The following is a 27,442-nucleotide window of genomic DNA, read 5'->3' on the forward strand; positions in this document are numbered from 1 at the left end:
AGTCCCCGGGGCCGGGCCGCGGCGGGGCGGCGGGTAAGTCCCTCCCCGAGCGGGGCGGGAGTCGCGGGAGTCGAGGTGCTGCCGGCGGAGGGTCCCGCCGCGAGGTGAGCGAGCGAGCGCGGCCGGGCTCTGAGGAGCGGCGGGTGCGGTGCCTCTCCCGTCGGGCCGGCGGAAGCGCCGGCGGGGCCGGGAAACTTCGCCGAAGTTACGGCCGAGTGCGGCTCCCGGCGCTGGGGAGAGCGGGAAGGGGCGGGGCCGAGCTGAGCGCTCGGTAGAGGGCAGCGGCACCGCAGGCCCGCCGGGTCGGAGCGCTAAGGCGGAGCACGGCCCACCCGTCGCGCGCGGCCGCAGCCCGATGGCGGGCGGTGCTGGGGCTGGTGGGGAACTGCGCCGGGAGGCGGGGCGGGCGGGACCGGGCTGGGGAGCATCGCCTGTGCACTAGTCAGCTAGTCGCGGCCAGCTGAGGCCGCTGCGCTGCGTGCGGCGCTACGTGCTATTATTAGAGCTGGTATTTATTGTTGGTGCGCGCATAGCCAGCTATGTATTGGGACGGCGTCCTCTGTCTGCAGTACTTTCCCGTCAAAGGAAAGTTCTGTGAGGGAACAAGTGCCTCGGTCCCAAGCTCGGACCTTCAGAACTGTCTTTAGGTACTGCTCTGCCTGGAAGCTCCCGCTGCCCTCTGAGATGCTTGAAGTGCACGAAGCTCGACAGCAGAGCTCCATGCAGGCACCGTGTGTCTGCCGTGCCCTGAGGTGCAGCGCCGTTAGGAAGCTCGGTTCCGTGAAGCCCTGATTTCTCCTGCCCTGCAGCGATGCCAGGGCAGCGGGAAGGAGCGTGTTGTGCCAGGCTCAGCAAGGTTCCCTTGGCACCAGCCAGCAGTGCCCAGGGCTGGGCAGCCCCTGCAGCAGGCACTGTGCTGAGATGGGCCCGATCCTGAGCTGAAACATGTACATCACGTTGGTGATCAGCTCAGAGGAACAACTTTTGTGGCCGAGCAAGTTCATCGTCAATACAAGTGACCTCTAGGAAATCTGAAATCTGTTTTTTTTTTAGGTGCATTTCTTGTTGAGAATGCCGTCTTCTGTGTGCTGGAAGCCTGTGATAGCTGTTGAACGAAACAGGCTACTAGCCAGAGGTCACTTCTTTTTTGGAAAATAGTGTTTTGCCTGTGTAGAATTGCCCTGCGGTTTATGCTGGATGTGTTTGTTATTCAACATTATCTGCCATAATATGTTCTGTAGTGTTTAAAGGTTGTTGCCCTTTTCCTGCTGGGGGCTGCTGTTTGGTGATGGGTGAAGTGATGCTTGTAATAGGTGGTTTTGTATCGTTTTGTCAGGTACTTCAGGATTGTTACATGAAAGACTATGTATGTGTCATTTATTATTATGTGTGCCTCTCATGTTTTGGAATTTAACAGACATAATATTTGCCCTCATGTCACTGTCATCTCATTCATTTTTGTAGTAATAATCAAAGGTGGCAACAATGGCATTCAGATGTTTAATTACATTTCATATAGGTGACCAGTGTTAACTTATTAAATTAATGCACGGTGGAGCAGGAGCAAGCGTCACCACTTCCCTCTGTGCTTGGGAAGACATCAGCCTGCTCCTCACATATCAAAATCAGTATATAGTCAGCCATATGGCACCAGAGAGTGTTTATTAAAGGAATGTTTCTCTGAACATTCTGTGTACTTTATTTCTTATTTCACTTCATGTGAATCTAAAATATTTTTTCCATCTCTCAGAAGTTAAAACATTGAACAACATTCATTCTTCAGCAAGCTGAAGCCAAGATTTCTTAAGATTTCATGAAAATTAATAAAGCTGGATTTTTGCATCGGACTCAACCAGATTTTGCTTATCACTGGGCATGTTCAGATGGGTCTGGAGAAGTTCTTCTGATCTCACTGCTGGAACTCTTGAGGGCTGTAAACTTTGATGTGGAGATCCCACTCTTTGTTGCTCATTTCACACTGGGTATCAAAGATTTCTTGCAGTGCAACTAATTAGTAGTTTCCAGGATGAAGAGTCCAGGACAAAGCAGATACTGAGTTTGTATCTTCTTGCAGAGATACTTTGTTATTCTGTGACACAGAAAGAGAAGACAGTTCTCCGTACAGTTGTTGTTAACTATGACCATTCAACTGTACTTTGAAAAAGCCAAAGGATATGCAGGAAAGCTGACAACCTTTCCAGCTTCTGCATGTCGGTTGTTCCTGCTGTTCTGATATTGTACCCAACTGAGGGTGAGCGCATAGTCCAGGTTGTAGAAGTAAGAGTTCATTGACCAGTCTGGTCCATTGAGAGGTGTCCCTGCCAGTAAGAGGAGTGTGGAACTAGATGATCTTAAAGGTCCCTTCCAACCCAAATCATTCTGTGTTTCTGTGATTGACTTTGACTGCTGACAAAGCATACAGACTCTATAAAGCATACAGACTCAGAGTTACAAGACAGTTCTAAGTTGCACCCCAGCATTCGGTTGCCTCATGTTTTGCTGTGTGGGCTATATTCTGCTGGAACAGAAGTTGCCGCAGTCTGCCATCTCAGATGAGGCACTAAACCTTGTATCCATGCTATGGAGATATGTGTGACCTTAAATAAAGAGAAAGCCAATTAAATCAATAAGAATAATGGTAGTTAGCTGTATGCTTAAGTTTCGGATCTGAAATTTGGAGGGAATGAAGACTGGAGACATATTTATTTCCTGTATTACACTGTCATAGCAAGAGAGCATGCGCTTGTTACCCAGCACCTTGAGAAGCAAATAAGATTCCTTTTAGCCCTAGGAATACAAACACATGTATCAGCATGCGGGCCTTGGCCCGTGTTTGCATAGACTGTTACACAGTGTAAAATGACTTCAGTCCTGATATTTGGCCTAAAACCACTGTACGTGCATGTAAAATATAATTAATGTAATGCTTGATCCTGGGGCAGAATTTTTATATGACCTTTTATCAGGAATAGTTTTGGAAGCTGCCCAAACTACAGAATCCCCTGGAGTTCTAAAGGAGAAGTTGATGAGAAAAACATTTATGGGGATGTTGATCTCAGATCTCTGAGTAAGAGAAACTTCCACGTGACTTTGCTCTGAGAATGCTCAGATTTGAATCTAGTATCTGCCTAGAAATAAGGTAAAATGAAAGACTGACTCCATTGTCTTAACAGCAGCTGAACTTAAACCAATTTTTTTAAAAAAGTGTGTGTATTAAATGGTAAGGAAGAAATCAGTTCTGTGCTTGTCTGATTCCAGACCAAAGTAGCGTGAGAATGTGCCCTTCAGACTGCGTGATGCTGGAAGGTCAGCCTGTCTGCCAGTAGCTGAGCAATGCAAGGAGTGTGCACTGAGAATGTTCACTTATCCTTCCAGGTGAATGTTCTAACAGCTTTGCTCTCACTTGCCCAGTTTCTTTCCCAAAGGTGTATTTTTCAAAGGTTCCAAGGGCAAGAAATCAATATATTGGCCTTCCCCCTATGTTGAAATAGTGTTTAAATTCTCTTACAACTCAAGTGTCTTTGCTTCTAATTTGTAGGACATTGCCGGTACCATTCCAGCAGTATGTTGTGCTCGCTAAAAGTCTTGTAACTTTTTTTCATGGCACATATTGTGCAAAGTCTTATTTCTACTTCTGTTGTCTAAAAACTTTTTGGTTGCTCAAATCATATGTAGGAAATGTAGAGGAAAAACAGTGTTTGAAATTTCTTTTACCTTGGCTGCTTAAGGAGATGGTGCTTCTCACTGCTGTAGGACCAGAGCTAGATTGTTGAAGGCTGCTGTGTCAGCACATTATTCTGGGCATCTCTGGGACCACATGTTTAAAGGAAAAAAATACAACGGACAGGCAATGCTTTTTGATTACTTCCCCCCAAAGATCTCTTTTTTTTGGATCCACTGGCCAATTCCTACCCATTCAGGAGATTACAGACACGTGAAATGGTGAGGTTCTTACTTTTCCATGAAAGTATAGCCACACAGAGATGAGAAACTGCAAATACCCTATTAAGGGAAGAGCTACAATTATGCTTCTGTGGGGTTAGATGAGAGCTCCTGTAAGAGAGAGATACTGGAAGTGTTGACCTCCTGTCAGAGGGCTTTAATCAAGGTAAGCAAAATCACTCCTAGCACACATAAATCCTTAGGACACTAAGGCTTGCCCCGGTGTTACCTGCAGAGTGGTACTATTAGGTCATTCTGATGCATTTGTACTGAGAGCTACGTGGGGAGACAGCACTGCACATCCCTTTCCCTTAGTACTTCTGCACTAAGCAAGGGGCCATGCAATGAAAAGCTGTCATGAGACTTGTTTGTTTGTTTTTTTGTTGTTTGGTTTGTTTTTTTTTTAATCAACGGAATAAAAAGCTAGTGAATAAAGAAAGCACTGCCTCTACTTGGATGGATAAGATGACCTGCTGCAGCTTTATTTTCTGAGTTAGCATGAAATTCAGAAAGTCTGTTAGTCTCATAGCTCCAGTCTGGGATAAGAAAGCAACCAATGTCACTTCTTATCATTCAATCAAGGAAGGACGGTTAGGACTTTAATGGAAATAATCTGCTTCACCTTCAAAGAAGCACATCAGTTGTTTGTGCAGAAGAGACAAGAGTTTGCCCAGAAACCTGCATTTTTTCATGGTCCTTTGATCCAATTTCCAAATCAGGTTTTCATGTATCAGAGAACTTAGAAAACTTGCTTGTGTGCTGGGGAAAAGGGAGAATAGTTTCGCCCTATAAACCTCTGTGGTAGTTTACTGCATCTATGCTCTGCATTTCTGATACGGGCTTTCTGTGCATTGTAGAGGTCGCTCACAGTAGAACTGAGCAAACCTTGCTGTATCACACTTCCTAGGATTACCTGATTATACAGGGAAAGACTCTTACAATGTTCCCCACGCAGCCAGAGCAACCAGTGTTACTAAATAGAAGCCATGTTTAATTTTTTTTTTTTTTTTTTTTTGGAATATAATAAATATCTATTCACCAGCCACTCTTTTTTTTGCATTTTTTGTAATTCTTTTTTGTCACCCCAATCAGGGTTTAGTGTCACCGTAATCTTGCATTGTAACGTAATGACAATAAAATGATTCTCATAGAAGTCTGGAGAGAATCTGTGCTAGCAGCATTAAAATGTGCTTACCGAATCAAAACAAGTGCAGCGTTAGCATGTGGGAGCCGTGCCTGTGCGTTTATAATGTTTCAGCAATATGAGATTACTGTAGGAAGCAACTAATCCAAACCTAGGAAGACATCCCATTACAAGACCATTAAATGACACAGTGGCTGATGTGCACATTTCAGATGGGGAAAGCAGAAGCACAGATCTTGCTGTCAGTATTCAGTCAAACCGTCTATTGAATTTAGTGGTAAAAACCAGAGCAAGGAATGCAGTACTGTGACCTTTTTAGCTGTAAGTTTCTTTTCTCTTAATAACACTGTTAGAAAAAATATTTACCTCACCAGTATTTAACAGTAGGCTAATGGTGAGAGTTGTATTTTGTGCACCATACAATGAGTTGTAAGGATTTGTCCAGAGTTTATTACAGAGATGTTAGGACATTGTTTGAAGGCTGTTGTGAAAAATACATTTGATTGTATCTTAAAGATTACATCTATTTCCCTTTTATCTCACTATGCAATTTTCAGGAAATATCATTTGTTTCTATTTTAGAGGAACCTTGGTCTGTGGGGCAGTGCTTTGGCACTACCAGAGTGTAAACTGGAGATTTCCAAACCCAAAATACTGTTATGGCCAGGTAGGCAGCTGCCCTGTTGTCATAGGGAGATGCACCTTTCCTCTTTTTTCCCTCCCATTCTCTCTCCTCCCCTCAACCTGTGTGAGGATTCAGGAGGCAGAACCTACACATCTCCTATGGGGCCACCTAAAATGCTTGTCTAGAGCTGTTTCTTGACTCCTTACGTAGCTGGTGGAAAGAGGCAGATACAGAACATAACTTGTCCCGGCCTGTCTCGAGCACACAGAGTAGGCTGCATGAATTGCCTCTGGGTATGTTTTCTATCCCACTACGAAAGAGGTCTAGGCAATTACTTTGCAGAAGATGTGCACCATTTTAGATGGCTAAATGAGAGGGTATGAATTCAGTCCCCAAGAGTACGAAAGAACAAACTTTTGGAGGAAAGTTATGTGTAAAATAATGCAGACCTGTCATTAGTAAAGGCTATGGACGTTGCTTTCTGAAGAAACATATACACATTTAAATTAAGCAGCAGTTGTTATTCAATTTAATAGCTGTTTGCACATAAATGTTTTAAAGTCACTAATTAAATTATGTTTCCATTAGGCGAATCTGATCAAGAATAATGTATCGTTGCAGCATATTCATGGCATGCTGTCTATGTAAATGACAGTAGAGAAGATAACAGGACAGTGTTTTTAGGAATAATTCCAGTCATGAATTGTTGGCTGTCTTTAGTTCTCGTAATATTTTTTTTATTAGAAGTGTTGGTTTTCTAAAATTGTGTTAGTAAGCACGCACTGACATTAATGTTAATCATATTTTTCAGTAAGATAAAATTAGGCCTGCTTTAAATGCTGTTTGTGTCATTTTCCATTTTTGAGATGCTTCTTACAGTCATAAAAATACTTGCCTCAATCAAAAGGTTCAATAATAGGTAGTGCTTTTGTAAGCATTGTAGATATGCTATAATCTGAACTCCAGTCGAAAAGTTAACAGATTAATACCTGCTACAGGAGAATACTGGCACTTTAACAGGTAATTCTAGGTTTTTCCTGCTGTTGTAAATCAGAAGACAGCAGCCTCAGGCTGTATGAAGATTTCACACAACCATGGGTCTTCCCAATCTTCAGGCCAGATTAATTGAGGATAATCTAATTTACCTGTATCAGAAAGGAATTGGCGGGAACTAATGTTGAAAGTTAAGTTTTTATTTAAATGAAACACATTGGAAAGTGAGCAAAACTTCTGAATCACATAGAATGGCTATTTGGAGTCTCTGAAGTGTCAAGTAACTGAATAAATAACTGTTTCCTTAACAGGAAAGAGACTGTAATTATTTTGTGTCTGATTTTTTAAAAGAGCTTCAATACTTACATATTTAGAGACCTAAATATTTATATAGGTTTGTTTTCCTAACTTAATACATTGATTTGAAAATCATCCGTGAATGAACATAGTGAAAAAAATACTTCTGCAATACAGAGTGGGTATCACTGTGCTGCTGGGTTCCTACCACAATAGGATATCACTTTTTGTGTTGCTGGGGTCCTTCTGCACACCAAAGCATTGGTGGTTAATGAAAAAAAAAAGAAAAAAGTAAGAGTACAGTTACCATATAGACTCTTTGCTGTGTGCATAAGAATGACTCAGATCATTGAACTTCCTCCAGAATAGTGGGCTGCTCTATAGAGCATCGCTTTATTCCAGAATGCAATTAATGGCTGGGTAACTTAATTGAATTGCAGTTAGCAGCAGTTTCTGACTAAGACAGGTATTTTGGTTTTAAGTGTTTGCTCAAGAATAATATTTTCTGAAATCATGCACTTCATAATTTGTTTGGCAAAAAATAAATCATTCTATTAGTCAGCCAGCAGTCTGTTCTATGAGAATAATTATTATTCTGCCTTCTCAAACAAGTCAGTGCACCAGTCTACAAATGAAATTCATAAAAGAACAGTTCTTCCTAAATGGAATTATCACACACGGCTCCTTACACAGAGAGCACGAAGTACGGTCAGTCGGTCTTTTCTTTTTCTTATGGGTGGCCGAGTTCTCAGATAAAGGAACCGCCAGCAGTGCTGACTTAACTTGACAGGTGACATCTGCCTTCTACAGGTCATTGTGACAGGTGTGCTCTGACAGTGAGTCTTGCTTATGAAAAGAAAGTATCCCCAAAGAACTATAGGTGTTCTACTGCCCTTTGATATGCAGACTCGAGTGCCCTTCAGATTTCAGCTTTCTGTCATCCTGGTAGATTAACATTAGCAGTTAAAAGGAAAACGTCTTCTGAGGGCTTCACCAGTGGCAAATCCATGTTTGTGATATTATTCACTGAAGGGAGACAGAAATGGGAAAGACCTCTCTCTTTAATCAATAATGCATGCTCTAGTTAGTCCTGTCCTCTGGACATGATTAAACATGTATTTTGTTTCATAACTGCTGATTTTGGTTGACTAGGGATTGTAACTACATATCCTCCAGCCTTTGCAGCTAGCATCAGGAAGATCTAACATGAGCTGAGTAGTCAGCTGTGTTTAATGTTAATATGGCACATAAACTAAAAAGAGCACCCCCACCAAAAGAAGAAAAATATCCCAAAATCCCAATGGAGCAGCTAATTCTAACCTGTAGAGGTCCAGACTAAACTTCCACCGAGCAGATGTCTGTGACGTGAGCCAATTGTAGATGGTAGCCTACAGGTATGTCTTTGTCACCGTTCATTTGAAGTTTTGAAAAATAACGTGGTTTCATTTATGTTAAAGATAAGGGAAAAAAGCTCAGCACCGAGGCTGAGCCATGTAAATTAAATGTTAGTCTGTTCTTAACTGGTAAAATATTTGGTCAAGGAAGCTGATGGAAAAAGCATTTTGGAAGCACGCTGGAATTTCTGCCCAGCTGGATGGGGTCAGGTTGGGTTTTCCATGTCTGTTGTTGCTTGGAGGAGCTGCCCTGGGGCTAGGCAAGCAGGGCTGGCAGGACTCAGCCCATGCTAAGAGAGTGAGCACTTGGCCCCCCTCCCTGCATTTCTTGTGCTGGAGCACACGAGGCTCCTCAATGTGGGAAGGGGAAAGCGTGTCTTGGAGGACACTTGGAGTGAAGATACCAGTCAGGAATACTCAGTTTGGATGCAAAGTGTGTTCATCTGGTGGCTCAAGCTGACAAAATTCAAGATGACAAAATTTGACAGCTGCTAAAGAGTGGAGAATCCAAAATGAACATGCAGTGGTTGTTATTAAATAGGAAGCATTTATCTTAATGTTGTACTGACTACTGCACAATGAATGATGATGATGATTTCCTTTTACTGTAATGTGATATTTCTATAGTGTTAGGGTACTGGCACAGTTGTAACTGGATAACATAAGTGCTTTGCTTTTTGTATTGATTGTTCTGCTGAAACCATCTTGAAACCATTCAGGCACACTGGATGTGTAGCTATGTGTGTAAGTGAGAATTCAGAAATTTTCTAAGAAATGCTTTTGCATTTTCTAAAATGTTTTGTTTCCTTTCTTCTTCCCAGAGTTTTTCAAATCTGATTTTTTTTCCCGTTACAATAGCTGAAGAAAAATGTCTTCCTTGAGTGGAAAGGCACAAACTGTGCTGGGCCTGGTGGAGCCAGAGCAGCTCGGCTGTACGTTGACACATGAACACTTGTCCATGGACTACAGCAGCTTCTTCTGTCCACCTTCACCAGGCCAGGAGCCTTTGTCTGAGGGGCCCATCAAGATGAGGAACTTGTTTTGGATCAAGCAGAATCCCTACAGCCATAAAGACAACCTTCTTCTGTGTCAGGAGGTGGATGCCGTGAGGGAGGAGCTGCTGCATTTTAAAGCAGCAGGCGGTGGAACTATTGTGGAGAACACGACCATGGGAATCCGTCGGGATATGAAGACTTTGAAGAAACTCGCTGAAGAAACTGGAGTCCATATTATTGCTGGGGCCGGGTTTTACGTGGGTTCCACACACTCTTCTCAAACGCAGGCTATGACAGTGGAGCAGGTAAGTCTTAAGCATTTCTTGGGGGCCTCTCTGCTGCGAATCATCTCTGGATGTGTCAAAGATGGAGAGAACTTCAAACAAAATGGGTGAAATCCTTAAGTTCTTAATTTGCAAAACTTGAGAACAGTGTTCCTGCTTTTGTGTAATAGTTGGCCCAGCCCTACTGGTGTGTACTGGGATTATCTGTCAGCATTTCCAGTGCTTAAGCTGTGTTTTCTCTCAGAGAGTTATAACGCAGCAGCAAAAGGAAAATAAAATATTTCATGCAGGCATCTGGTACAACACCAATTATCCTTTTTACAATTATTTAGGGAAGAAGCATATCTCTTCTTCCTCATTTGTCTGTTTCCCTGGTAATTACTTCCCAATTAGATCACGCAGAATTCTTGTAAAAAGCATAAAAAATAGCAGTATTTATAGGACAGTTGTAAATCATCACTCTGCTCAAGCTGCCAGTTATTTCTCTCTTCTGTACTGTTTTGCAGGCTTTTCAGGGCAGAATCTAAATCCTGTTGTTTGCACAGTGCCCAAGACAATGTGTTAATAATGACTGAGATCCCCAGATATTTCTACAATAATAAATATTCATTCATCTTTTATTAAGAAAATGTGATGATAGGGAGAAGAAGGGAGGGAACTCTCCAAGGCAGGAGGCTGTGAATGTGAATGAGTAGAGCTGAGAAAAGTTGTTTTTTTAATCTATCACAGTTTACAAATGAGTCAAATTCATTTTAAAAATAAGTGTTTAAAACCTCAGCAGGTGTAATGTGATATAGTACTGTAAACCTCAGTGGACAGAAGTGGAACAAGCTGTAGGATAGTGCTTTTCCTAAACATTTAGAATTTGGTACAAATAGATGGGCACAGGTTTCCCTTCAGTATTTGATGGACTGCAGCAGGTGTCCTGTAGTCAGCAGTTCATCAATACTGAATCCAGTCCAAAAGACAATTATATACGTTGCTCCAGAAGTAATGCCTCCTGTTTATTTCCATGGAAACTACAACAAAGAGTGCAGTGAAACTATTTGACAGAGCAAATCCTCAGCTACAAAACACTTTTTCAGCATGGTCACCACCATTAGCTCCGCGTATTTAGCAGGAATCTCCCTGCATGCTATGCTTGTAACAGTCTGCACTAGCGGAGGTGACCCAGTGTCACTGTCACCACTGAAACGCATCGCCCATCGGCTCACTCAGCTCACATCCACTTTTTGATCTCCATAAACATTCAGCAAGCATCAATGAATGTCACTGAATGCGATTTTTTTCCGCATGGAGGAATTCACACACCTTTGCTTCATCCACACTTTCATGTCAGACACTGTTTTGTCAGACTGCCCCTCTGCTGCCATCTGTCACATGGCAACAACATGTAACAGAATACTGGAGGCAAGGTTCCACCTCTGCTGCTGTACCACCAACATCCGCATCTGATGTTCTGGGTCAGCATCATAAAATAGGAGACATTGCTTTTAGAGCAGTCCTTATGGTTACTAACAAAGAATTGTACAGTATTCTGTGATAAGACTAATTTGACTTAATGATGTGTTTTCTGATTAGGCAAAGATAATTTGAGGGGATTTTTTTGCTAGCCTTAGCTGAATGAGGGAGATATGTAGGTGTTTGTAAGTTCAGAGGTGTTTAGTGAAATGAGAGTATTACTGATGCAGGAGCAATGTTCTTTGAGTTGATCTCAGGAGGGAAGTGAAAAAAGTGAATTCCCTGTCTGGTTGTCTGTAGAAATGTTTGGTAGGTTGGTTATACGTGAAGCAGAAGGTGCGTGATCATAGGATGGAGGGGTGGGCATATGCTCAGCTGAGATTTCTGCTTGTAGTTCTGGCATCAGTTGAGTTATTGTAGTTTTACATTTGCATTCCAAAGAGCAGGATTTGCCTTAAACTTGACTTTTGGGTCCTGAGGCCTGGAATCTTTGCCAGACTTTCTTCCTTTCCTGTCTGAATAACAAGAATTCCTTTTTTGCTGAGCCCCGGTTTAGCAGGACTTGTTTCTGGACCTACCAACTTAAATCAGTACTCAAATTGTGTGTGAACCAGCTTTCCCTACAAACCGGACATTTGAGGGAGAAATGCTCTTAATTGTGGATACTGTTATATTGATTTCCTTCTCTGTTTATTTTGGTCTTAGTTAATGGCTAGGTTAATGTTAGTTGGCAGAAACGAGATTTTAACTGCAGCATTTTCACACACCCAACTGTTAAATAAGTCCAAAAGGACCTCGGTAGTAGAGCTTGCACAGTGTCCATAAGACACGTTTGATGCTTCTTTAATAAAAATGGTACTGCTAACAAAAAGCCTCATTTCCCCAATCCTCAGCTCACAGGCATCATTGTTGATGAGATCCTTCACGGAGCAGATGGGACTGACATCAGGTGCGGTGTGGTGGGAGAGATCGGCTGCTCCTGGCCCATGACTGCAAGCGAGCGCAGGGTGCTGCAGGCGGCTGCACACGCACAGGCACAGATCGGGTGCCCCATCATCATCCACCCTGGCAGGCACAGCGATGCACCCTTCCAGATAGTTCGCATCCTGCAGGAAGCTGGGGCTGACACTTCCAAAACGGTCATGTCTCACCTCGACAGGTAAGTGGGCTGCTCAGCTCTCCTGGCCATGCTTCCACAACTCGTGGAATTCTGGGGAACAGCTCTGCAAAAAACTATTTTTTATTGTGCTCTGATATCGTGACATGAAATATATTTTTGTGTTTACTGACTTTGAATATGTAACTCCTTATATAAAGCCTGATCGGTTTCCAGCACTTTGATTGGGATCAGCTCTTAGGTTCATACTGATAAAAACACCCACGAATTTTAAACACTCCTTCAGAAGATGCAAGATTAGGAATAACTGTAGCTGCATTTTGCATTTTTTTATTCCTTGAAGAAGATTTGGTGAATTCACCTGCCTGTACAAATCATGAGAACTGGATGTTGAGTGGCTTTCCCAGATGTGGTGAGGGCTGCTGGGATTCCAGCGTTTTGGAAAGTGGGCCACTGATGCTAATGGAACACTCAGTGATCTGGGTGAATTCTGGATCAAAGCTGGAACTTTTCAATTCTGCTATCAGACAGAAGAAATACTACTTAAAATGAAAACTGTTGGATTTTGGATGATCCTTACCTTAGACCACAGAGCTAACTTCTACTTTCCTTGAGAATAAAAACCTGAAGCCCTACATCAGATGTGTGGAAGAACCAGGTGCTTTTCTCACTCCAATTTAGAAACACATTCTCTATTAACAAATCACTTTCGTGTGATCTTGTGTGACTCGTGATGAGTTGGAAAAAGTCCGAGCATTGATTAGTTTGGACAGTTGTTGAATAATGTGGTCATATGACTATCAGCAATTGGATTGTTTGTCCTCACTATGAGTGTAATGCAGGCAAGAGCTCTGATCTCCAAATTTCTAATCATTATGGGCTTTAAGAGCTTACAAATCACGCTGCAGGTTTTGTACAGAGCTCGGTGTTTTATATGGGGGTTTTAGGAGCATAATATTCAGTGTCATGAAATTTTACTTATATTCTATGATACAGAAATGATACGGCCTTTCCTTGTGTATTTTCCTGAATTCCATTGTATGCATAGCTCTTTTTTTTCTTCTCAGTTCTTAAGAAAAACTGATGGCTTAAATGTTTCTGTGAAAGATGACTGAGCGGGCTGCAGCGTAGTACTTACGGACCCATTTTTGCTACATCAACGTCCGTTCTGATTTTTTGCCTTTATACACTGTTGTAAGTCACTGGATTCAGTGATTTATTGGTGGAAAAAATAAGCAACATAAGTAGGAAAACAGTCAAGGCAGAGGTGCAGTTTCTCTTACAACCACTGATAAGCAATATGGCATTTCCTTATTCTGTCTTTCTTCTATCGTTATTTTCACACATTCAGGTTGGCAGTTGCTGTAACACAGGCTCTAAACTGCTGTGAGGTTTGGCTTTGCAATGTGCGTTTAACATTTTAGGTCTCTTTCACTGAGAAGAATCCATCTGGGAGCATCCCAGCCCCTTCAGTGTGAGATGAATTTGTACATAGCTCCATATTTCATGCCAGCTTTTGACATATGCAGAGGGGCAGTTTTCAGGTGGATTTACAGTCAAATGCTAAAACTAAAATGCAGGCCACCATTTTGCCATTTAGCATCTTAGAACAAAAGGTAGCAAGTGTCCATCTTGGAAATACAGTGCACATGAAGGCTAGGAAGCAAAAGCTCCTGAATCTTGGCTACTGAATCCAATCCCTTAACGGGGATTAAGGTTGTAAAGGATCTTGGTAGAGATCAGCATCCATTGCTTCAGGAACTTTTGTTCAAAGACTCACAGCAGCTGTTGGGAATGTTGGTCTGAACGTGTCTCGGTGGGTGTCCTTTAGGTGACTTACAGATGAAGTCCAGCCTGCAGGACCTGCATCCTATCTCATTTTCCTTGCGTTCAGGACAGCTCAGGGCCATGCTGCCCCAACACCTACACCCAGCACACGGACCAGCCACTGGAACTGGGAGCTGCTGCTGCTGCATCAGTGAGGCCTCCAAGGGGATCCAGGGGCTTGGGAAATCAAGCTCTCCTACTCTTTGGTGGGACAGAACTTGCAAAACCACTATGCTAAGTGTAGTTTCCAAAACCTGTTATTCTGGCTGTGATTTTGAAATATGTTGTTGGTGGAGTGTTTTGTTGGTTTTTTTTTTATTATTTCCCTGATTAGTTTTTGTTTTTAAAAACACATAGGGTCACTGCACAGGCATAGGTGCTCTTGGCTACTGTCCGAGCTGATTGTGATTGGATCTAGAATAACCCATGTGCTTGCTCTGCATCTTGAAAACACATGTAGTTTCAGTCTTTGTAAACTGTAACATTTATTTTGAAATAACACTTTAAGTTAATTTTACTTGGCAAGTCTTAGACTCTTACTGATGGCAGGCTTCTCTCAGCAAGGGTTCTCTCTCGTCTGTTCCTCCTCCTTGATCCTGTTAAGTCATAATATATTGAATTTGTGACGTCAAGCATTTCCATAGTGGCAGACTGTGATGTAATTGTATAGGATAAAATTATGACGTGAATATCAGCAATAAGAGAAGAACAGAACTACAGCAGTTCTGGTTAGCTGTGTTGCCCTGGTGGAAAGCTATTTTCTCCCTAGATGCAAAAAATGTGTAATGGTTATAAGAATAAATTTACATGGGTTAGAAGGTTTACATTTGAGGGTTGGATAGTGGGTTTTCTTGTTATTCTTGTTTTTCATTTGCATAGTTTATATTTTTGGTAAAAATGTTTCAGAGAAAAAAAATCACAGAGCTGTAGAGTTATTCTTCTTTTTCAAATGAGTGATGGATTTTTGTAGCTTTGTTCCTTCACTTTCCAAATCTGATGCAAAAGCCATACCTCAGCTACTTGCAGACCCATTATATATTTTCATAAGAGCATTTCCTTAAGGTGTTCTGGCCACATCCCAGGGCAGACTGTGATATATTGCATTTCCAGTGACAGTCTGGAGACATCACTGTACATTATGGAAACTAAAGACAAAGTTACGTATTAACAGTGCTTGATGGATGAAACAAGCCCTGGATGTATCTGTCTCCTGTAACTCTTCTGGGAAAGTAAATCTGTCTTATGTAAGCAATCCATTGTCTTTTTTTTTTAAATGTCACTGAGTTAACCTCCTCCTTAAATGTCCTTCCTTGTTTGATTGTCTATTTAGTAGTTTAGTGATATTAAAAGTAAGTAACCTTTCTGCTTCCATTTAAAGATGATTGTAAATGTTTTTATTATATCATGGGGGAAGAGTTGCTTTTGCTTCGTCTGCATTTAATGCATGATTGAAAGAAAGACAATGCTGTGTGTCATGTTATGTTGCATGTGTCAAACATGAGTTCTGTTTTTCAACATCTTACGTTGGTTTTGTTCCTTACAAGTAGGAAGTCACAATATATATCACCATCCTACCATTAGTGGTTTTTTTTTTTCCCCCTTTTACAGTGCTGACATTTTGTTCTGTGTGTTCTGCAGGACCATATTTGATACAAAGAAACTTCTGGAATTTGCAAAACTTGGATGCTACTTGGAGTATGACCTATTTGGTACAGAATTTATCTATTACCACTTCCAACCTGACATTGACATGCCAAGTGACAATGACAGAATTGCAAGGTACCTGCTTTAGTGTGGTTTAAGCAATAGCATTGCATCTGACAAATTAATATTATTGTTGTACATCTTAAAGGGTATCACAGAGCAGTTCTGCTTACAGTTCAAAATTGCGTTTTCTCATACTAAATTAATGGATTTTTTTTTTTGCTGCTGCTGTCACTTCTTTAGGGCACCATGTATAATTTCTTCTATCTGCAAAGGAAAACGTGGCATCAGAGAGTCGTGGAGTATAACTTGAGAAAAAGATCAAAAGCTGCTTTAACTTCATTCTCTGTCCTAATTCCATGCTGATTTTGTTTAATTTTATCATTTACTGGATGTATATAGGCTGTCAAATTATAAAAGGGAAGTCTGGATATACAGGATGTGTTAAGATTTGACTTTGGTTTGAAGCCCAGTGTCACTACCAAGCATTGTCTGAGCCTGTAATGACTTCTCACAAGTGAGCAAAACTCATTGGTTTTCTTGCGTGGATTTGATTCCCTTTTTCCATCCTGAAAACCACGCTTGGTCATCCACACTTTTTATCATTTATCTTCCCTGTTTGCTTTGTCCTTTCCTGCTTTGGAAGGATGAGGTTCCTGTCTCTTCAGAGCTGCCGTTCTCTTCACAATCACAATGTGAAAATATTGGCCCTACTGGCAGGATCCCTCTTCCCCATTTCCGCAGTACATGCAGTGCCGGCTCAGCTGCAGACAGGCCTGCTGTGCACTGCTAACACAAAGCATTGCTCCATTCTCCCTGTCCAGATATGCCATCCTCCTTTGCTGTTCATTTTCAGTGTTTATGTGTAGTCAAGTGACAGGTTTCTGAGGGGTGGGATGCCAGCCTCTCTTACGTCTTTTCCACTTTCAGAATCAGAAGTAATTCTTCATTTCTCTTTCATGAGAAAGCCTGGAAGGTTCTTGATCACCAATGAAGTAGCTTGCTTGCTTTCACCTGCACTTGAGATCTTGTTTTTCTGCCATTCACCATCAGATTAGCTGTGAAACATCTGTTTTAAGGCTGTTGTAGTTACAGTTCCACTTACTGCCAAGCGTTTGCTGCTGCTTTTCACACTGGGAATCCTTTCTCTAACAGAACTCTGTCTTGTGCTCAGTGTTCTGAAGGGTTGGAATGAGTCTGCAATTTTCACACTGAGAAAGTGAATGTGTTGCTCCTCTCTCCTGTGCCACAGTTAGTCAACATGCATAGAAGTACTGGGAAGAGAGTGTGTAGAAGGATGGACTATGCCTTGATTAATAAGTGTTTGTTTAGCCATGGCAAAGTTCCCATTCCATCCATGAGTCCTTAGCCACCAGCATCTCTCCTTAAACTCTGACAGCTGAGTGTTCATTGCAGCACTGCTCATAGGCAGAAAATACTGAAAGTTTGTTTTCTCTTGTATGATGCAAAAACCTGCATTTGAGTTAGGAGTGCTGTTAGGTGGGTTTTGCTAAGCTTTTGGTGCAGCTACACTGGGCATTTAATGACAGTGGCAATCTGCCTGAGTTGCTGGGGGGTTTTTTGTGGGTTTTTGTTTTTGGGTGGTTTTTTTTTTTTTTTTTGGTCAAGTAATGCTAGAGAGGTGGCAATCAAAATGGTCTTCAAGTGTGTCAGTGGAACAAATTTTGACCAAACTAAATGGAAAAAAGTTTGCTCAGATCTTATCTATTCAAAATATAGGTAAACTTCTGTGGTCAGACAATATCCACTCAAACAGAGTTTAATTTGTTTGTACTTAACTCATTTATGCTGCAATCTATTGCCAGGGCAAGTAAAAAACTGAGTTTTTGCAAGGGCAGCTTTCCCTGAGTCAGCAGCAAGTACCAACTGAACTCAGAGGAATGAGCAAGCTTCAAATACAGAATGTAAAGGACCCTATGCCTCCCCAAACCACAAAATGAGTCCAGCTGTGGAAGAAGATGATCTTAAGAGGATGTTTAATCATCCAAGAATGTACACAGCCCTCCAGTATTGTTGCTCTTATTCTCTGATTAATTTGTGGTTTCTGTGTTTCAGGATCAAGAAAATACTGGTGTATAATCAATGAATATTAAGATGTCATAATTACAAAATAAACAAGAGAGTTTTGCAAAGAAGATAATGATAATGAAAACAGAACAGATAGAAAGCTTACCCCTTTCCTGGGCTCACTCACAAAACTCCAGCAGAGCAGACCTCCAGAAGAGCTTCTTCCCCCCCAGTAGCCAGCTCTTAAATAGGTCTAGGAGGGGTGGAGCTGGGCTCCCCCCATTCCAGCAGCACAGGAGAATTGCCTTCACCTGTGCTCCATGGCTGACTCAGTGCTCACCTCAGGTGATCAATCAGAGGTTCAGGCTGTGACTCAGCAGTTCCCATACAACTGGTGACATCGTAATCCTACAATATACATACTATTTATATTGTTCTTGTGAAAGATATTTTCTTACCAAGCTCTGTCACACTTGACTTTTTCCTACTGTGCCCATATTAATTAGGTCATGCTAGATGTATTTTCTCATAAGTAATTGTAATAAAAACTGACAGTAAGGGTTTCCAGATATGGTGTGGTTACTTACAGAACTAGAGTTTGCTTTCTTGCTGATCAAAGTACAGTCAGGAAGGTGAAAATTAGAATTTCACAGTGCTGGTATATGATGGAATTAGGTGGCTCAGTGAGAAATAGTCCAGTCTATCTGCCTCTGCCACTTTAATGCTGTGGCCTGCTACTAATGCAAGCGAAAAACAGAAGCTTACGGGTGTAAACTCATGCAGTGCAGAAGTTTGGATTCCTACAGAATAAGTTCTAAAAACTGAGTGTAGCAAGGGATTGAGGTTCCCAGAGTGAAATGAGGAACAGAAGGCCTCCTTGTAGCAGGCTTGCCACAAGGCAATGGCCAGAAGTCTTTGAGTCAAGTTTGTCAGTTTGCCAAGTCTTTCAGTTGGGCTGCTGCATTAACTCCTGTTACTTGCTGGCACATGCCAGCACTTTACAATGCTCGTCTTGTTTATCTAATCTAATGAGCGTATTTGAAACATGTTTGATTGATAACTATGTGGAATATGATGTCGACAGTTCAGAATTTTTATCAACCTGATTATTCTAGATGAGAATTAACTGACAATGTGAAAGCAACTGAGCGCAACCAGTCAGGTCCTTAATGGCTATTAACTACAACTAGTGTTGTGTCAGCAGCAACAGCTAATCCCATGAACTGATCATGCTGAAAAGGAGCTTTTCTGAGAACTTATTACTTGTACAAATAAAACCACGCCCCGTGCTTTGTGAGAGTGACATTCTTGAATACCTCCACAGGCTCAGTGAGGTCGGAAATCCAAAGCTGTGCCAACTGGGAAGACTCTTCCTTCTCCACTTTGAGATGCATGGAGGAGTGGAGTTTTTTCAATTCAATATAATAAATGTTTTAAATTTGAAATAAATATAAGGAAAGTGTCTTTTCAGTACCTAAAAATAGTCATAATGCAATGTAGGAGTACAAAGATGTAAGAAGTTTAAATACTGACGAGTCCTGTGTTGAGGACCTGTCAGTGAGAGCTATGCTTTTTGCTTTTGCAGGATTCGTATGCTGATCGATGAAGGCTACGAAGACAGAATTCTGATGGCTCATGATGTGCACACAAAGAATAGGTTGATGAAATACGGAGGTCACGGATATTCACATATCCTCAAAAACATTGTTCCTAAAATGCTGATTAGAGGCATATCCCAGGATAAAATTGATAAAATACTGATAGAAAATCCAAAGCGGTGGTTGACTTTTAAGTAAGAATAGTGAATTAATATCCCTGCCTTATAGGGAAGATTGGTGCAATTCAGATTGATTTAGGAGAGCAGCCATTTAAATACGTGCTTCTTTTCAGAGATCCAGAAGGTATTAGTGCTATGAACAACCTGATCATGTCTTCTTAATTAGACCACCAAAATTACTTATTTTCTCTGTATTTCCTCCCTTCTAAAAGTCCATTCATGAATGATTTGCTGGATATGCAAAATCTTTTCAGTGTATTAAAATAATTGTTACCAAAGAGTAATCTCATATTATTATTACATTCTCCAAAAATATTTTTGAAGAAGCATCATCTGAGCTTTGAAAGAAATTACAGTTTTCAATTAAATTCCCCTTCTCCAGGGTGTGATTTTAATTCGTGTAATATTGATAATCTGCTAATTATCCCTTTATTAAGCACTATTTAAATGATAGAAGGTCTGTCACTTTTAAATCACTTCCAAAGAGAACAGAGGGCAAAATTTCAAATAATTCTAAAAAGACGCTGCTTCTGTCTTGTTGAACAATGTACTGATTTCTAACTGAAACTGGCAGAAAAAATACATGACAAATACTATTTTTTAATAAAGCAATTTGTGGACTCCTGTATGTAGTCGTGTTATGGATTTCTTTTTTAATTTGTCATCTGGAATTCGTGGAATCTCCCAATGATCACATGTAAGTGCATACAGACCATCGGCTTTTTGTAAGGATGCAACACCAAAAGTCAAAATATATTACATAATATGGTTTTAATGAGTTGCAATAGTTATAACAAAGATTGTGATATAAGTCTTTACAAATCAGTATATCAAGATATGATGAAAAAGGAATAAATGTTTGCCTTATATGTGTTTTTCACATAAAGTGTGTTGTTTCCTCTTGTCTATCTTTCACCAAGCTATTTACCCAAAAAAAAGGTCTTACCTGGTAGTAATGGTAGCCTGATTTCAAAAGCTTCTTCAGATTTCACCTAATATGTCTTGTGGTGCTGAAGTTTGTCCCATAAATACCTCAGTAAATATGCATTGCTAGTTGCAAATGATTTCTAGCTTGTTACATTACTGCATGATACCACACAGACAACCTCCAGCTGCACTGCTGGCAGTGCGCTGAGTGATAAAAGCAATTTTGGATTGAACAGACAAGAAGTCAGCTACAGATCTGCCACTGCAATGCGTGACGTAGTAGTAGGAAACCAGGAGTGATCCCCGCCATGTACACACACAGCTCAGGAGTGATCCCTGCCACTACACACAGCTCAGTGCTGTGTTGTAGCCCGAAAGTGTAACCGATCTGATGAGACAATACACAAGCAGTCTGCAACTCACTGTCCCTCTGTAACACCTAGATGAATGAGGCCAGCCATCCTCTCTGCCTGGACCATCTCAGCCTATTTTTTGACAACTCAAACCAGGAACAGAACGAGAACTATGCTCTTTTTAAAAGCTTCACTCATTCAAACGAGGCTTTTTAGAGACATTCTTCAAATCTTCATCACCTTTACTGAGGACTCAGCACTGGTGAGCTCTTTGTCTCAGTGGCAGACACTTTGGGCGTCTTACTGCAGAGAAATCTGAGTTCATACCCTTAGCGGATTAGACAAGGTTGCTTATGGCAAATGGCATGACATGGAAATGCTAGGGATTGCCTCTATTACTCTTCAATGATTTTCACAAATTTTACCTTGAATTTGCCAAATTGCTAAGAATAACATAACCAGCTGTGCTAAGGAGCTAGTTAATAATCTCAGTAACGTTTTTAGATGGAAATTTGCAAGATTTAACTGAGAGAAATAGATAGCCTCCCGTCCCCCAAACAAAGCGAATAATAAGTTATTTTCAGAACAGAAGTATTCTGTGGCTATTCCTGGTATGACTGATTTTAAAGCATTTTTATAACTATGTAACTCATAGCATCTGTGCTTAGTTTAATTCTCCAAGCTATTAATCTTTTGTACGTATTAAACTTCTTTCTTTGAGACTTTAGATATATATATCTTTATATATATATATATATATGAATGAGAAAAATAGGTTTTAATACACACTCTCTTGCATGTAAGTATCTGCTTCTTTCTTTGCATATGTGTTTTCATTTTTGGTAATATACTTATCTGTGTCCATCTCAGGCACAGCTTACTACAAACTGATAGCTAAGTACCACGGAGAAGGCCTGCGTCCCAACATTTTCTCCTACATTTCATCTCCCACTCTTCCTTTGTGGGAACGATCCCACCAACTTCAGTGAGATGAGACACTGAAGACAATTAAGTGTTGGCCCATTCCTACAAAATCCTAGTTGAACACCTGCAGTATGTTAAGTCATCACTGTTTTATTAAAAATAGTAGCCAAGTACAGACTAAGTGCTAAAGGACTAATGAAGACTAGTTTCTGCAAAGAATACATGTGACCTGGATCTGAGGATGTGGACTCTAGGCCTAAATAGTTACACAACTAACCATCAGGAATGGGCCTGTAACATTGGCTAAATATATATTTACACATGTTTACAAACTAACAGCCAAATCCTCTTTCCACTAACATCAATGGGAGTTTTGCCATTGGCTTCAGTGTAATCAGGGATTTGGTCCAATATAATAGTTTGACAGCTGTTCAATTTTTCAGGAAAAAAAAGTGTTTTTTCTATCCCTCTTTTTCTTTTAGAATACAGCTAAGGGGAAGACAAAATTGAACAACTTGAGTGGTTGGATATTATATTAAAAGTCTAATGTAAACCTACAAAGCAGGAACATCGAGTTAAGGCTTGAAGCTGGTTAGTTTCTAGTTTTAAGTGGAAGGAGAAGAAAAGTACAAGGCAAACAATTCCTTTGGAGAGAGAAAGTGTATTTTGATTACCTCTTCCTTTTATTGTAAAATCATTCCTCACCACACTATGAGTGGACTCCAAGCATCATTGTTAGCAGGTAAGTCACAAGAACCAAAGCTGAAGTATGGATAAAGCGGCAAGATCATAGCACATCAAAGTATCATATACACTGAAGAAATAACTCAGCGTCTTTTTGTGTTTGTTTCCTATAAAAATCTGATCTATGTAAGACTTCATTCACATGGACACTAACAATGAGGAAGTATTTGCTTTGGCGGTAGTGGATCGCACATCTGTCTAGCTTGTTTTGTATTTTTTTAACGCAAAGTTTCTCTGTGTCGTACAGATGTGAACCAGGTAGCATTCGACATTCCCCCACTGGTGAGGTGTAGCGGTCAATCTCTGCTGGGGTGCTTGTTTCACTGACTTTTGCCACGCAAATCCATTGCTTAGAAGGACGAGCTTCATTGTCAGAGTGTTTCGGTGGGTCTTTTGACTCATTATCAGTCGGCGTAAATAATAAATCCAGAAAATGTGCTGTATTTGTTGTTGTTCCCTCCATGTGCTTTTCCTCCATCTAATTTAATGTAAACTTCATCTCCCGGCTCCAGGTGAAGAACCACGCTGTTACTGGCATAGTCGTAATTCTGGTCGGCATCCTGAGCAATGGCGCTAGCTCGAACCTACACGAAACACATAATCAGTGGTTAAGAAAACCCAGATAACCTCTCCTGCGTGCTGAGATTTAAAGCGTAGCCTCAACATTTTATTCAGCTTCTGTACGTTGCCACTTCACGTGTCTAAGAAGATACATTGCCTATTTTTCTTATGGGTACTGCTGATCTTCTCACACAAAACTCACACAAAATATCTGAAACTAAAGCAATGACCTGCTCATTCCTCAGCCACCCGGTGAGCACAGCACCACTTGCATTCCTGTAAACGTGTTGTGCCTTTGAAACCACGTATGTAGTAACAGCTGGAGTTGGGACAGCTGGCTCTGCTCATGTGCCAGCTTTACATTGGTGCAACTTTCATCTCAGTGGAACAAGTGATTGACATTGGCGAAGGTCTGCAGCGAGGCCCTGTGGATACCGAGCTGGAGTTGTTCCAGAGCCGATTTATTGCCGTACAGCTAATAGGATCACGCTGCAGAAAGGAGCGAGAAAGGCACACCCACACACTCACAGCACGCCCCAGCGCACACAGGCAGGTAAGGAACCAGGCAGGATTTGGAAGAGCTGTTAGTGCCACATTTCATTGAGCAAGCAGTTACTTTCTGTGCAGTGTAAAAGAGGCACACTGAAAAACGATGGGTACGTCGCTGTTTACTTTGAGAGGTTCGGTAATTTACAGGCAATGGAGGACTTCTAATTCCATTTACAACTTCCACTCGAACATGCATTTCTGTCCCATTTCCCCCTGGCTATGCCACTACTGATTAGATGTGACATTCCAGCAAACTGGACGTAATCCGTAATTTCAGGATGGACGTTGGTTTCCAGCAACATCTGTGGCACTGTAAGTCTCCAAATCATTTATATATAGTTTGACCCTGTTTGTTAAAATATTTAAACTTGGCTGTGTGTGATTTATTGCAGTGCAACACATCATTGCTTGTCTTTGTTCTGGTGTTGTTATGGAGCAGAAGTGATTTAGAGGCGCTGCAAACCTGCGCTAAGTAATAATGCATGACTTGGTGTTCTACGTGTGGGATTCTGTCTGTTCTGAACCGAAGGAATAGGCTGTCAGTCACAAATGGCCACGGGTCCCTTTCAAGTTTAAATGACAAATTTCCAAATTACACTTTCATGGGAAATGATCTCCCATTAATACTGAGATGTTAAAAAAGGAGGAGGGATCTTTACCGTGGAGGACAGCGTAGTACTAAAAAGCCACAGCAGGTGGGAATTCTTTGTTCATCCTGTATGGGTGAGAAGGGCTGAGAAGTCTTCCAGTGCTTTGACAGCCTGCAAATTTACTATTGCATGTTAACAATCCCCAGCTATGTCAGGACTTCTTCATCCCGAACCGCCTGGAATTGTTTACAGAGCACATCTCTTCGGCTGGTGTCTCAGCAAGCCTTATTCTAAGCACAGGGTGTTTCCTTTGGGTTAATGACCAGCGGGTGGAGCTGAAGGCTCTGGGCATTAACCCTAGAAACACCCCTCAAAAAAATAGCACGGACTGGGTGTGTTGGTAGTGTAAAGGGAAAGGACAAAATGGAAAGGGGTGAAATGGCTGCAGACGAGGTGGAGAAACTTTCACAGAAAACAACTACTTTGCCTGCTGGCAAACAAAATGGCTTACATTGCTTCCCAAATTTCCATTTAGCTCACAATTAAATGCTATGTACTGTATTTCTCTAAATTTTGTATTGACTGCGGATAGTAGGAGCAAACTCAGACTGTATTCCTGACTGTCGTATGGTCAGCATATGCACACTGGATACAGCAATGGACATTTCATGTTCAGATTTGAGTCAGTACCTCATGCCTGAAGGCAAAAAAGAAAAAAGACCCAAAGTGAAGATGTTACTCCCTGTGCCTGGTGGTAAACATCCTGTACATCCAGCGTGCCGTAGGCTTACACCTGCTCGTTTGGTCAGCCAGCATCATTTCCTGGTAAAGCCTGTGAGAAGAGCCTCAAGGAATGCTCAGAGCACTGCTGTGGGTGTGAGCGTATCTCAGAGCAAAGCCGCTCAGCCCCAAACGGCGCTGGAGCCGCACGGTGCTCACCTCATCCTGCAGCCACACGGGGACACAGCGCTGAGCTCCGCACTCAGCACCTCCCTGTGATGGATTAACTCTGCACACTTCGGTGCTCCTTGGAGGCTTCGCGTGGGTATGAAAGGCTATCCTGAGAGCCGCGCATCTTCCACCCAGCATTTCCATTGTTAGAAACACTGCGTTTACCGTGACATCTTTGTCAGAATCCCCAAAGCCTCACTTGCAGAATTTCTGCACTTTCTCACCACCAACACACACCGTCAGCCACCGGCGCTCCAAGGATAAAGCAGAGCCAAAAGAGGGACTGCTATGCTGGAACCGCATCTGTGATACATAAGTTGCGTGCGGGTATTTGCCTGAATATCTGCACACACATCTGCAGCTCCACACACAGACACCTCCCTCCTTTTTTTCTTTGAGACGCCGAGAGTTCAGTGCGCCTCGTGCCTGACGCTGGAAGTTGTGTTTGGAAACAGACTTCGGGCTCCATTTAATATTTATAGCCCGTTACTTTTTTAAACAGCGCCGGGGCCTGGGAAAATAAACACTTTAAAACGCGTTATAATAGGGGCTGGGAATGGCCGTACGTTCTAATTGCCGGCATAATTGTATTCCCACGGCGGGCAGCGCTGCCTTTACGTGGAGAAATCAAAGCGAATGCATTACAGCGCGCTCTCCTTTACCGGTCCCGGTTTATCTGCCGCGATGATATTTACGGCAGACATTTTTTAATTTAATTAATTGCCGCCGATGTCCTCATTATCCCGCTTTCACAGCGTTTCTGAGGAGCCATAAACAAAAGGTTAAGCGCCGTGTCGGACCCAGCTGCCGCCGCGGGCAGAGGTGAGCGAGCGAACGGCCCCTCCCGGCCCCGCGCTGCCCGGGACGCGGCCGCTGCCCGACGGCACTTCGGGGCGCGGCGCCGAGAGCGGCGTTGCCTGGACCCACGAGTGCGCGCCGAGGGAGCACGGAGCGGCCCCGGGGACGGCGGTACCGCCACAGCCCCGCCGAGCGCGGCGGCAGCGCCTCTCCTAATTAAAACGGATTGTTCCGCCGTCTTTCGCGCGGCGGCATCGCAAGATCTTTAATTATTTGTGAACGTCGCCATCCCCCCGCGGGGAACGGCGGCGAGCCGGGGCCGCGACGGTGTTTCTTATGGGTGTTCGGCACAAAGCCGCCGTCCGCCGGCGCTGACCCGCTCCGAGGCGGGACCCGTGGCCGCCGAGACCGCGGGGCTGCCCGCTCCCTGCAGGGCGCCCGGACCCGGGCTCTCCCCGCTCTTCGGGGCTCCCCGTCCCCTCCCGGCTCCCGCTCCTCTCGGGGCTCCCAGATCGCGGCTCCCCGTCCCGTCGCGGCTCCGTTCCCGCAGGTTTGCCCCCCCCGCCCCGGCCCACCTGGTTGTTCTTGCAGAGGTCGGCCCACATGCTGGTGCCGTCGCCGCCCCGCATGAGCACATGGTAGGTGAAGAAGTAGATGCCGGGGATGGAGCAGGTGAACTTGCCGGTGGTGGGGTCGTAGTGGTTGCCTAGGTTGGTGACCACGTCGTCGAACTTGAGCACCTCGTAGCCCTCGTGCTGCCGCTTTAGGCCGGCGTAGAAGGCGATCTTGGGCACGGTGCTGTAGGTGGCGGCGCTGATGGCCCCCGCCGCGTTCAGCCCCGGCGCCCCGGGCGGCCCCGGCAGCCCCTGCCGTCCCGGCTCGCCCTTCTCGCCCGGCGGCCCCACCGGCCCGGGCGGTCCCGGCTCCCCCGGCGGCCCGCGGGGCCCCGCTTTGCCCGGCCGGCCGGCGTCCCCCTTGGGCCCCTGGATGAAGGTGGGCAGGGACTGCATGAGGCCGCGGTCGGGCGTGGCCGCCGTGCTGGGCGCCTTGGTGCCGCCGTAGGGGTCGCAGACCATGCGGCAGGTGCCCAGCATCTCGTAGTGCGCCGAGGTGCCGGCCGAGCTCACCAGCACCGGGATGAGGACGACGAGCAGCAGCACCATCACCACTCCCAGCGCTCCGGCCGCGATCAGCCGCCGCCTGCTGCCCACCAGCCGGCTCAGCGCAGGGCGATCCTCCTGCCTGCTTTTGGACAGAATCTTGATGGCTGTGCGGGGACCTCCTCAGAGCCGAAAAAACGCCGAGCCCGAGCGAGCCCGGCTCCCGGGGCTTTGGCCCTCCCGCTGCCGGCGGGTCCGGCGCTGCTCTGCGGCCGCCGCGGGCGGGTGTGGAGGGAGCGGCGCCGCCGCCCCGACCGCCGCACTTTTATGCTCCCGCCGGCGATCGACTTTTTTTTT

General features: G+C 43.4%; 2 protein-coding genes across 3 annotated transcripts; one reads left to right on the forward strand and one right to left on the reverse strand.

Moving 5' to 3' along the window:
- The first annotated feature begins 38 nt into the window (after positions 1-38).
- Positions 39-20,216, forward strand: PTER (phosphotriesterase related). 2 transcript variants are annotated; one of them, XM_042888648.1, is made up of 5 exons: positions 39-104; positions 9,254-9,695; positions 12,029-12,294; positions 15,718-15,858; positions 19,397-20,216. In XM_042888648.1, the coding sequence occupies exons 2-5, from the start codon at positions 9,264-9,266 to the stop codon at positions 19,605-19,607; spliced, it is 1,050 nt and encodes a 349-aa protein (XP_042744582.1). In that variant the 5' UTR covers positions 39-104; positions 9,254-9,263; the 3' UTR covers positions 19,608-20,216. The 2 variants fall into 2 exon arrangements, with proteins under 2 accessions (XP_042744582.1, XP_042744583.1); XM_042888649.1 differs by lacking the exon at positions 39-104 and having other exon boundaries at positions 9,221-9,695.
- A 2,478-nt stretch (positions 20,217-22,694) lies between these two features.
- On the reverse strand, positions 22,695-27,148 carry C1QL3 (complement C1q like 3). Its single transcript, XM_042889114.1, has 2 exons — positions 26,561-27,148; positions 22,695-23,120 (listed from the first exon to the last, which is right to left on the reverse strand). The coding sequence occupies exons 1-2, from the start codon at positions 27,146-27,148 to the stop codon at positions 22,941-22,943; spliced, it is 768 nt and encodes a 255-aa protein (XP_042745048.1). The 3' UTR covers positions 22,695-22,940.
- Positions 27,149-27,442: the final 294 nt, after the last annotated feature.

The sequence above is a fragment of the Lagopus leucura genome, unplaced genomic scaffold, assembly GCF_019238085.1.
Source record: "Lagopus leucura isolate 7727_CA_CO unplaced genomic scaffold, USGS_WTPT01 Super-Scaffold_100157, whole genome shotgun sequence".
Classification (NCBI taxonomy): Eukaryota; Metazoa; Chordata; class Aves; order Galliformes; family Phasianidae; genus Lagopus; species Lagopus leucura.

Coding starts and splice junctions, on each gene's coding strand:
- PTER (XM_042888648.1), top strand. CDS start 9,264: ATGTCTTCCTTGAGTGGAAAGGCACAAACTGTGCTGGGCCTGGTGGAG. Junction 9,696..12,028: donor AGGCTATGACAGTGGAGCAG/GTAAGTCTTAAG, acceptor CCCAATCCTCAG/CTCACAGGCATCATTGTTGA. Junction 12,295..15,717: donor GTCATGTCTCACCTCGACAG/GTAAGTGGGCTG, acceptor TGTGTTCTGCAG/GACCATATTTGATACAAAGA.
- C1QL3 (XM_042889114.1), bottom strand. CDS start 27,148: ATGGTGCTGCTGCTCGTCGTCCTCATCCCGGTGCTGGTGAGCTCGGCC. Junction 23,121..26,560: donor ACCTCTGCAAGAACAACCAG/GTGGGCCGGGGC, acceptor TGTTTCGTGTAG/GTTCGAGCTAGCGCCATTGC.